Source organism: Onychostoma macrolepis, chromosome 03, assembly GCF_012432095.1.
Source record: "Onychostoma macrolepis isolate SWU-2019 chromosome 03, ASM1243209v1, whole genome shotgun sequence".
Taxonomy (NCBI): Eukaryota; Metazoa; Chordata; class Actinopteri; order Cypriniformes; family Cyprinidae; genus Onychostoma; species Onychostoma macrolepis.
In genome coordinates, this window is record NC_081157.1 from 17,299,675 (window position 1) to 17,312,307 (window position 12,633).

A 12,633-nucleotide genomic window follows, 5' to 3' on the forward strand; every position below is an offset into this window, starting at 1 on the left:
TCTGAGAATGGAAAAGGGAGAAAAAAAAATGCATCAGTCAAATATTACATAGGTTTGTATGAATGAACATGCTACTATACAGTCAAGAGAAATCATAATTACATTAATAAGTTACCTTAATATTATTTCCTGGGCTATATTTTTACTTTCAGTATATATTTTAATAATTAATTGTTTAATTATTGATGGCTAATTACATTCGGCAGTGACCATCTTTATGGGTACATACAGTATGCTACGCTGACCTCTCTCTCTCTCGTGTGTGAGACGCGCAACTCTTCCTACAAAGATATTTATAATTATTATTTTTAAGTACCATTAACATGACAGTAATATGACTATCTTTGTACTAATCTTTAAGCGAATGTATATCGTTTGTGAAGTTGTCGTGTTACCTGTCAGTTAACCGATGTCTATCAGTTATGAACAGCCATACATTAACGCTAAATGTAACAAGTTTTAATAAGCGTGTGTAGCCGAGGTATTGTATTATGCTATAAATCCTCGTTTATGTTGCTGTTTAGGACTTTATAACAAAGACATTATACGGACTTAGCTCCATTTTACTAAGTAATCAAAACAACAGCAAAACAGCAAAGGAAAAACAACAATAAATCAAATTAACACCAAAATGGACGTAAAATAATTTAATTTAATGAATTCATGTGCACTTTTAAAGGATATTTTACCTCAGAAAACGATCTAAATAGGATAGTCGGCCATTAAAAAACGAGACAAGCAACACTCAAACAAAATAAACACTAAAATATGTGTAATTTAACTGACAACCATTTTAACGAATTTTACCAATTTTAATAGAAAATTCAGAAATTAAACAAAGAAATGTAAAAATCTTACCTGGTTGAGCAGAGCTGAGCGGTATCAGTTGAATCCGGAATGACAGCTCATTAAGGAAGCAGAGTTCCAGCTCTCATTGGCTAGAATTAATCACGTGCTGAAGAGCTGATGCGCTAATATAATTTATTATATTAATAAATATTACTTTTTCCTGTTAGAAATATTTAATAAATTACTACATCACTAATCAATACCAGCAATAACAATGAATAAATTAACAAATCAGTCAATGATCTGTTTATTCACATGGTTGTATTTTGTCAAATAAATTATTTTTTATTTGTAAATATACATACATTGTATTACAAGAAAAACAATGTATACTATTATAATTTATGTATATTACATAATTTAAATGCATGGACAAATAACACAAATTCATTATAAACGTGTATATATATATATATATATATATATATATACACACACACACACACATACACAGTGCCTTGCAAAAGTAAAAAAAGTCTGTAGTCTGGAGTGACATGTAGTGTGAGAGTCAATGTAACGGAAGAGCAACCTCAGGTGGCAAGCAGATGTAAGTCCATGGACAGGATTCATGACAAAAATATTGACATAGCTTTAATGAAAACCCAGTTTAGAGCATTCAGAATTGGAATGCATCGATCCGATAAATTTTCTGCGGATTGGGAATCGGTCAGATGAGATATAGAGTAATGACTAAAAGTTGACAAAAATGCAATGACTTTTCGTCGACTAAACTCTGAAAGACTCAAATGATTAAAACGTGACTAAGACTATTAAGCATTTTCGTCTCAAGATAAAGACTAAGACTTAATCAAAAATGCCTGCCATAATTAACACTGAATTAAATATAGATGAATCAAAGCTAAAAGGTTATTGGTTCCCTCTTTTTTTATTTTGTCCTTTGATTAACAGACATCACAGAAGTTGGGTTATTAAGTTATTTGGCTGCTATATGATACAGGCTACAACACATGCCGCTGTATTTGCGGTTGCAATTGATAAGCACGTGCTACGAGCACAGTATAACGGCTGACAGGACGGGAAGATTCGTTTTACTGACATACGGTCTGACAAAATTTCATCTGATCGCAGATCACCGTTGTTCTACTGAAGCTCCCGTCACCTGTATCGTTTTCCGCGCTCATTTGACTAACACCTGTCACTGAGGCAAAGTGGAGTGCATGTCTGAAAAGTCTGCGTTAAATATTTTAGATAACGCTGTTATTCCGAAAATAATAATAATAAATAATAGCCTGCATTAACGTGCTAATTTTGACAGAACTACTATCAATACAATTATAGTATACACGCATAAACATACCTTTATATCATAAAATATACCCATTTACCCAACACTGTTTATCTAATCAAGAAATACATAAGAATAGACACTTTAAAAACACTATCTTCAGGCCTTAGCAAAACTCACATTTTCATGACACATTTTTTCCCTTATATTATAGATTCTTTGTGTGAGCCAATGGCAAGCATACAAGACATTTATGCATAATTTTAATTCTTGTTTAGAAAGGTGTACAGAACAGAACTCTGGATCAAAAACATTATCCTCCAAAAGGAGCATGGAGTCTATTACCAGCCTGTTTGGTATCCTCTCAGGGTCTTTGGCCCCTTACTTCTGACACATTCAGCATGTAGGGTGTGGCCATTAATGGAGAGCTTTTGAAAAGTGGCGAGAGTGTGCTCTGCATCAGTGTCATCAGCGTACAGCAGGAACGCTCTTTGCTTTGTCCCCCGCCAGCTGATTCTCAGAGGAACAGCTTCATGTTCTCTGAGCAAGCCCTTCAACTCACTCACACGTAGCCCAGCTCGGGCATATAGTGACAGAACTTTTAAGAAATTTGCACTCAAATCCAGCACATGTGTTATCTTCAGAAGCTAAATATTCACATTGCAGCTCAGATTTATGTTGACAATTAAGCTGCCATTTCACCTCTTTGGATTTCTTAGTTTCATCTTCTTTAGCAGGAGTCGTCTTTAAAGCAGCACATTTCCCCAGCTTCCTGCTCCAGTGTTCTTAGTTTCTTCAGAATGGGTATTTTCTTCAGTATTCCTGTGTGTAACTGAAAGCATTAGTAAATTATTATAATTAAGATAATCTGAAGCGATCATCTGAATAAAGCTTTATTTTTCTTGTTTAGTTAGGTTGGGCTGTTAAGGTAGGGCTGGAAAATATGACCTAAAATCTAAATCTTGATTAATTGAAACATTTTACCTCGATTATTAAAAAATTACTTTATATTATTAGGGCACGAGCACCAATGGTGCGAGGACCCTCTTGGAATTGCTTTGTTTATTACGGCACACATCACTAGAGGCGCAAGTTCCTATTGTTTTTCTTTTCCCAACTATCCGGGGCTTTATGGGGTCCTTAACACACTCAAAAACTCTTGAAAATTGGCACATGTTGGATTCTGCACTCATTAGGATGCCACAGAGGATGCACATATACATGTGAAACTCTGCACACATATTGAACTCATCAAGCCTGACAGTTTTCAGGAAGTTGGCTATTCAAGGTTTTGTGAAAAGTGCATGCTCTAGAATTTGCAATACTCCTAGGATTTTCGTTTGCTGAGGATGAAAAATTGCCATGGGATTTTTATATCTTGAACGGATTATCATGGTGAAGCGGCAAACAACAAATAATTTTTATATTTATATTTTCATTGTCTGGCTATCTGGGATTTCGGTATGGAGGTTAGGAATCTAATTTTTTGGTAGTATTAGATCACATTGTGAGTGTATATTAGCACCTTTTGCTGTTTTCTCGTGGTATCTAATAGAGCGTTTGGCCACAAAAGCGGTGATGTGTGACGTCAGACTTAACAAGCGGATAATGCCACCAACTGGCAGCAGGAAGTGTGCCATTTTCAAAATGCTTTGACATCAGCCTCTTATTTTTACTCCATTTGCTTCAAACTTCATCAAAATAATGTCAAAACCTGGCAGATGTAAAAGTGTGAAGGGACTCTTGATATTTTAAATACTGTTGCCATGGCAACGTGTCAACCTTGAATATTCTTTTCAGGTGTTTTTAAGGCACTTAACAGGTTTAGAACTTCCTGAAACTTGACACACAAATCATTATTAAGGACAGTTAGACACTGGCAAAAGCTAAGAAATGTGCATGGAGACGACACTTTGTAGCGCCACCTTTTGACAGCAGTGTGGGAGGGAGGGGTTGTTTTTTTTGTTTTTTTACAGTCACCAAACTCTGTACAGAACAATTTGTTCTCCTCGAGCCAGACAACTTTCTAATTTACAGTCATTAGCTATGACCAACAGGAAGCAAATCAGGCTATAAATTAATAAATACATACTCCTCCTAGGACCATCATGCAAATCACATCAAATTTTGTCTACACAATGCAAAGATACTGAAAATGCTAAGTTGCAAATGGATGTTGGATATCTTGAACGGTGTTGCCATGGCAATTTATTAAACCGTATTTAAGAGTAAAAAGATAAGAGTAATTTTCTTATTTTTAAAGTGCATTATCCAAACTCTTCAGAACTTCTCATATGGTCATTCTGAGGAAATATGCTTAGTTTCATAAATCTGCAATGCTCAGGGCCAACAGAAAATTTTAAAAACTAACAGAAAATTAAAAACTACTAGACATTTCAGCTGACAGACGAAGGCTGTAATACTAATGTTGTCCACGAGATGGAGTCATAAAATAAGAAATCTTTTAACCCTAATCTTGTTCATCTCATTCTCCATTTTTTAAAGAGCAGGTCATATGGGTTTTCGAAAAATACCTGTTCTGCAGTTTGTAACCTAGCTATCCTTCAATGTAAACAGTCTGCAAAGTTGTTCAAAAAGTGCATGATAAATAAAGATATTGTCTCTCAAAAGAAAGAGTCAACTCTGAGCCGCCTTAAGGAGTCGTAATATTTTTGAATATTCAGCCTGTTACCAGTATACGTCACTAGGTAACACATTTGCATAATCCCCGCCTGCCTGTGAAATACGAACACTCTGACCTACCCACAAACACTTCCGCTAGTTAGTGTTTACATTATGTTTCATTGCCGAAAGATGATGTGAAGGATCAGTTGGTTAAATTATTATTTTTCCCCATGACACCACAGCAATACAATGCACACAACCTTTTGTTGGTTTACAAACTGTACGGTTTCATTAATTAGTCATGTTAACACTCGGCCAATGTATCCACCATTATTGTTTTGTTAAGTGTTTACAGTTTAGCAGCTAAACTTTAGCTGTGCGCACAATTTTCTTGCATAAGTGTTAAACAAAATGTTTTTATGCCATTATTTTAAGAATGGATTGGAACACTATATTATCGTTTTATGCAAAGGTGCTTTAGTGCTCGCTAACTTGCTCATGTACTCCTCTTTGTACCAATCACAACAAACTTGGCCAGCTGACCAATCAGAGCAGAATAGGCTTATGGAAGGGAGGAGTTTACAGACCTTAAGCTCACAACTGCTTTGAACGAATCCTTTTGTAATCATTGACAAATGACTCTAATATTAAATGTATATTCTGCGATAATTACAATGTTTTCTTACCTTAGATGAATTTAAACCTGTTGTAGGGGACTCCAACACAATATTAAGACACTTTAAAAAAACCATATGACCTGCTCTTTAAATAAATGCATAGAATCAGTTGATATGTAATTATTTTAGAAATGCTTATAGAGCATTAAAATAATTATAAAATCTTATACAAATCACTAAAAGTTTTATATATCCTACCCTAGCTCTGACTCATAGGATAGGAAATCTTAAGCCTGATCATTTACTGATCAGATCCATTAGCTAGAATGACAAACAAATATATAAAATAAGTGTGTACTGTACTGGTAATGTAGTTTTATATAATTATTTCACTAATGCTTATAGATCATTAAAATCATTTTAAAAATCCTTATAAAAGTTTTGGTAACATGTACAATAAGGTCTAATTTGTTAACCTTAGCTACAAACATCCCTAGAAAAAAAAAAAAAAAAAAAAAGGCCTCAAGCTGCCTCATCCCATGCATCTCATCAAACCCTCATAAAAACTCAGGATGGCCATCGTAGTGCCAATAATCAGCCAGGACTGATTAAATCAGTTTGATTCGTGGAAAGGTAATACAAGCATGTCCTCGGCCATGTATGAACTACAGCATCCTGTCCAAAAACCCACACCCATACCAGCTCCACGATCTCAAGTCCTTCATTGCAGATGGCAGTGGACAGGCTGCTAAAGAGACTGATAACTCATGGACAGGCTATGAATGCTCTAAGCCTCCAGATGATGAACAGGTTAGCGTTTCTGCCATCTAGGTCTCTGACAGAGGGCAGGTGTGCCCCCTATCGTTCAAGTTCCCCTAGCCATCCTCAGTCACAACATATGACCCGGGCATACCCAGTATGCAGACCAAAAGGCTAAAGTAATTATGCCCCACACCAGCCATGGATGCTTTATCGTTCCCCCTCACCTGTTCCTAGACTTAGAGAATGGCCAGATTATGTCACAAGGTTTCATTACCCATTCAAAGACTTCGTCCCTGATGGCTGTACACCTCCTATTCAGAGGTCCTACACCCTCCATTCCTGACTTTACATCAGAGGACCCATGACAGTTCGCTCAGCTGAAGATATCACTTGAGAATTTGCTGCCACACGATGCCACAGAACAGTTCAAATATCAGATTCTGAGATTTGAGGCCCTTCTAAATCACAGACTCCTGTAGTAACACTCATTATACCTATACTTGCACCATGAAATCTCTGACTGAGCACTATTAGACAGCCCCACCATCTGGCATTACAGAACTAATGCATAACCCTAATATTCAGAGTGGCATTCAGGATAACAAATAAACCACTTCAGTGTAGCTGAACTGCCTCATGATGTTCGGGCCAATTTCAAAAGGTATGTTTATCCTCTTGTGGTGCTTCGCAGAAAGAGGTCCCGAAGCCATGCAGATACTCTCCACAGGCAGTTGCCATTTTGTATGGTGCAGAGCAGTCCACAAGCATAACAGATGCAAAAACCCCACAGAAAGAAACCCCTGGCAGGTCTGTGTACTGTCACTACTGTGACAATAAACAGCACTTTCTTAACCAGTGTAGTAATTTTCCAAAGTTAACTAGTGAGCGGACAAAAAATGCTGGAGGTGTGGAAGGAAATATCAGATAGCCCAGTGCAGAATGAAAGCCACATGTAAAGTTTGCATGGGAAAGCATCTAACAGCCCTGCATGTTATAAATAGCAGGTCTGCAACAGAAGGATTCTGAACAACAGGAGAGTCAAATGCTACTCCTGGATAGTCCAGTAGGTGGCAGCAAAGTTCTCCTGAAACTCAGCAAGATGCTGTTACACCATGGCAAATGTACTTTGAAGACCTATGCCATTCTGGACGATGGTTCAGAGAATACCATCTTACTTCACAATGCAGCACAGTAACTCAAACTCAGTGGACAGCTAGAGAATCTCTCCTTGAGAACAGTCAGACATATGATACTCAAGTCATCTCAGGTGCAAAGGTGTCCTTCACTCTTTCCCCTGCCTTCCATCCCAATAAGAGATTCAGAATAAGGGGTACATTCACTGCAGAGCATTTAGGTTTAGCCAATTATCCGTATCCAGTGCCAGCTCAACTTCAAAGAACTAGTGGCGACAAAAGCCAGAGGTGTTGTCACCTTGCATCGGCAGCGTCTGGACCAAAAAGCTGCGCTTGAACACACCGCACAGACTACAGCCGACTGCAAACTAACACGCGTGTTCTGTAACATAAGAACAGCCTTCTGTCTGTGCCACCTTCATTTACTTACTAGTTTTCATCACTTTTGCTTTAATTCTCGAGCAATGACTTGTTCCCTAAACTGAGCATCCACAATTTTCTTTAGCATTTCAAACATATAATCTGTAGGAGCATTGATTTGTTATTGTTTCTTGTTGGTCATTCACTGTCACAAGGGTGCACTGGTGATCACTTTCATTTCCTTTATTTCATGTGGCGGATTGTTTGTTTGTAGGAATGGGCGAGCAGCGGGTTGCTTCAGTATGATTTGTATCACGTCTCCATATGTTTAATTAAAAAAAAATAAAAAGCAAATTAAAATTTTGTAAAAGTTTTGTAAAAACTCTTTGATGACCGACAGCGAACGAGTCACGGAGGATTCCACTGTCTTGCCTTTATGTTGGTGATTGGACGCCGCTTCATAATCAATTAGCATTGCATTATTATAGGAAAAGGCATTTTGACAGTGGTGATTCCTAAACAATTAACACACACACAGAGAAATCAAGCTAAAAGCCTTGAAAAGTTAAACAGTCACACCGTTTTAAGACGATGTAGATGCACATACCTTTGACCAAATGATGCCTTGTGGTTTTGGGTGTGTGCATTCAGTTTTTATGATTCTTGTTGGAGTTAGAATGAAGTCAACTGTGAGGTCATGACTTTCAATGAGTTCCTTTGGAATGTCCACAACCTAAACACAGAATCAGCTTAAATGTGAAAAATGCGAGGATAAAAAAAAAAAAAAAAAAAAATCATATTTGCACGTTAACTTCAGCTCAGGACATTCTGTTCAGGATTTTCTTAGAGAGCAGAATTCTTGTTTCCTTAACATTGTCCTCATTTGTAAGTCGCTTTGGATAAAAGCATCTGCTAATGTAATACTTAATTTTTTCTCAAATAAAAGTAGACTATGTGCAAACAAATTATAATGAGGTGGTTAGTTTGCAACAAGGTGGAGATGTGATGAAATAAATTAGTGAAAAAAGTAAACATACACATAAAGGACAGAGAGATGTCAGAGAAAATGAAGAGACTAAAAAGGAAAATGGAAGTTCAAGTGATAACCTCGAATTATTTTACACAGCCTCAGCCTAGGCATTTAAACTTTTTTTTATGTGATGATGATGATACAAAAAATATTGTTGTCTGTGGTTTCAAATTTTGTTGTGGGTTTATGGGATTTCCCGGCCTGTAATTTTGTCCCAGTCCGCCCCTGCTTACCTGGCAATCATGAACAACGGTGACAACCACAGTGGATTCACACACAGCTCCCATGCATGCCATCATAGCATATTCCATGTCTGCAAAGCCTTCACCTTTTCCAATTCTGTAGCCTATTGACATTAGATAGCATCATTGCATTATGATAAGATGCAATTCTCAAGTTGTCGTAAGATGTAGAGTTACCTTTTTCAGATACAGCCACTGATCCAACTACGACAAGATCCACCTGAACTTCGTCTTCTAACCCGACCGGAACACTGAACTCTTTGATACCCTGAAGCACAAAGAGTCTGTCAGCTGAAACCGATGTAAGGGACTGCAGACACACAACACATCATACAACATCTGAATATACACGACTTCACCTGAGACGTAGAACAAACACGCAGGTCTTTGTTGGTTGCACCTTTTGGTGGAATGATCCTGTTAAATAACCCAGTTTTTAGCCGAGGTGTTGGAACAAGCAATGTTTTTCTTGCCTACAATCAAACATAAAATGGAATATGAAATATGCCATAGTATTAGTCAATTCTTTTTGTTAAAATGATACATACAATGCAGAATACCACACAGGCTGATGTGAAATGCAGTTGATAGCAAGCAATATAAACAATATACCTGCAAAGAAGCTAGTCGAACTCCCTCTAGTGGTTTATCAGGAGCTACCTTGACCACAGCGGCACTGGTGAAGATCTCTAAGAGTGACACCTTGGCACATGCCTCCAGTGCACCCTGAATTCGGGGATAGTACTGGATTAAATATCACTTCACTGGAACTTGCTTGTTCCTGAGGTCTGTCCGTATTCACTTTGATCACTGAATCTAAACTTGTGCAGATCTGTGAGTCTGTTACAGGCATGAGCTGCTTCCTAAACCAACAGTCCACAGAATCCTTGTTACAAAATTCTGTTCAGATATACAAGTTGTTTTATGTATATTACTGTTGCTCATTAATAATTTTGTGTTTCAACCTTTATTTATTAATTTTTTTGCTGAAAAGCCATTAAATAGGCAACTGTATTTGAAATACAAATATGGTTTAGATGCATTTTTTTTATGTTTATACTTTTCTTAACTTTAGAAACCATTTTGTATTTCAAACTGTTGCGAAATGAAAATAGCATAAACTGTATGAGGACAGCGTCGACCCGATTCACTCTGCAGCTCAAATTAAATTATTTACTTAAAAGATTATTTTTGAGTAGTCAGGTTTGTTTCTAAACCGTCTACAAATAGCACCTACCCTGTCGCTGAGAAATATTTACCAGTGTGTAAATAAAAATTGTGTAGCCCCGGTCTGCTCTTTAGGGGGCCTTTGCTGATCTTAAGGTTACCTTGAAATTGGGAATTCTGTTGTGCACAGGTCGAGGGAAACAGGCCAGGTTTTTCACTTCGATGTAGTTCCATACTTTATGGCGTATGTCCCATTTAGTATCCGCTAAATGTTAAAACAACAAATCACCAGTTAACACATCAATCAGTTTCGCAGCAAAATAAATAAATAAATAAAAAAACAAGAAACGAAAAACCTTGATTAATTTTTATGACTGACTCCATTATGTGGAAAAGTTAACAGTTCTTTCCACATTAATACAATAACGAACAGATCTTTATAAGGCTCTTCTTCTTCTTCGGTTTTTTGTTGGCAGCTCGCAATCACAAATTGAGCATTACCGCCATCTACTGAAGCAATGGATCAGAGACTTGAATTCCCTTTTCCCAGACCTTTCAGGACTCAAGCTTTCCATGTTGCTGCGTGTTCAGCTCCTCCATCTACAGCCCAAAGAAGAGGAATAACAATAATAATAATAATCTATATTCTATGAATTAACTGAGTTCTTTTTAGAAATTGTATTAACAGACTATCACCTCCTATACTGGATTCAAAATCTCTTTTAACTTTACTTACTGCTCACCGTTCTTTTGAAGTTCATCGATTAGCTTACTTCTCCTCCGTATATCCATTACACTGAATAAGTACATGTTCTACGGTTTCTCTGACTCCACACCAATCACACAGTCCTGTTGGATGTTTCTCTATTATGTGCAATGTTGAATTCGAATATGTCCCAACTTTAGTCTTGAAAGAACACAATCCTCCTTTCTTCTCCCTCTTGAATTCCTTCCTCTACCTACCATTGGTTGTACTGAATGTAGATGTTTGCCTTTTAACTCATTATCCCAAAACAATTGCCAATTTTTATTTGTCCTCTTTTTAATGATTGACTTAAATTCAGCTTTACTATACAGAATTTGCATATCTATATTTTTCTTTGTCATTACTTATTTAGCTAATTGGTCTGCTTCCTCATTCCCTGCCACTCCTGTATGTGCCGGAACCCACAAGAACTGAACCATTTATCTGCTGCAACATATATAATAACTGAAGGATCTCCAAAACAATCCCTGCTGAAAAAAACAATTGAATCCTGCCCAAAACACAATAGAAAATGTAATGGTTTTAATGGGAATTGTATTGGTTTTAATGGAAACTATAATGGTGTCTACTGGTATGTGATGGATTCTATTGGTGGGATGTTAAATCCTATTGGAAAAAATGTAAAATCATTACAAAAATGAATTTTATAATGATTTTTCTGCAAAAAGCTAATGGTTTATAATGGTATTTTAATGGAAACCACTGGAATTTCTGTGATGGTTTCTATAAAGCTGAACTTGAATCTGAGCATACTAATGTTTTATTTATCCCCATTTCATATATTTTATTCATTGCTATCAAAATTGCTAGCAACTCTCCTGTAAACACTGACACGTGATTTGATATTCTTTTCCCTCCTGACACTTTCAACCTTGGAATAACATACGCTACCCCCACCTGACCATTCTGTGAATTCTTAGATGCATCTGTAAAAACTTGAACATACTGTTCATAATTAATCCCAATATATTGTTTTGTCAATTCTGCCTCTAGTAACTCCTGATCTGCAGCCTGTCTTGCTTCCAATAAGAATAAATCAATGTTTGGTTGTGGTAAAATCCATAAAGGTATCGTTGGTAAACTTACCGTTGGAATAACTCTGTACTCATTTAGTTCCATCTCCCGCACTAAATCTTCAATAATGACAATGTGTGTGTGTATATATATATATATATATATATACAGTCATGGCCAAAAATATCGGCACCCTTGGTAAATATGATCAAAGAAGGCTGTGAAAATTAATGACATCCTTCCTCCCCAGTTCCAGCGTTACAGGTGGAGACATCCAAGACTTCAGACCCTTTAGATTCCCAGCTCCATGTTGGTGCTTCTTCTCTTCAGTTCACTCATTTTCTACAGGGTTCAGGTCAGAGGACTGGGACGGCCAGCAGAAGCTTGGTTTTGTGCTCAGTGACCCATTTTTGTGTTGTTTTTGAGGTTTGTGTTTGTATTATTGTACAGTTGGAAGATCCAAACATGGCCCATTATAAGATTTCTAACAGAGTCAGTCACTAATTGATTTTTTTTTTATCTGTTGGTATTTGATAGAACCCATTTGATGCCAGTTTTGCAAAGTTTGTTTTACAATAACAAACTGAATTTAAAGCATGTAATGTGCCTCAAGTACCACTTTTAGTGTCTAAACAATAATAATAAAAAAAAAAAACTGCAGGCCTATAGGTTTTGTATACAATTAAAGAATATGTCACTGTGCTGTAGGCCTAGTGCTCAAATTAGAAATTTCTATCTATCTATCTATCTATCTATCTATCTATCTAATCTAGTTTATTATTTTATTCCTAGTGTATTTAAAATGCATATGTAATATTTAAA

At 36.7% G+C, this 12,633-nt stretch overlaps 1 protein-coding gene across 1 annotated transcript; it reads right to left on the reverse strand.

Annotated features, from left to right (window-relative positions):
• Window positions 1–1,196: 1,196 nt before the first annotated feature.
• Window positions 1,197–10,544, reverse strand: mthfsd (methenyltetrahydrofolate synthetase domain containing). Its single transcript, XM_058769135.1, is given in 10 exon segments — window positions 1,197–2,674; window positions 2,676–2,860; window positions 2,862–2,927; window positions 8,200–8,325; window positions 8,856–8,968; window positions 9,042–9,132; window positions 9,224–9,337; window positions 9,477–9,590; window positions 10,193–10,296; window positions 10,388–10,544. Coding segments are annotated over 10 exon segments (1,179 nt in total). The 5' UTR covers window positions 10,416–10,544; the 3' UTR covers window positions 1,197–2,436.
• Between the last annotated feature and the right edge of the window lie 2,089 nt (window positions 10,545–12,633).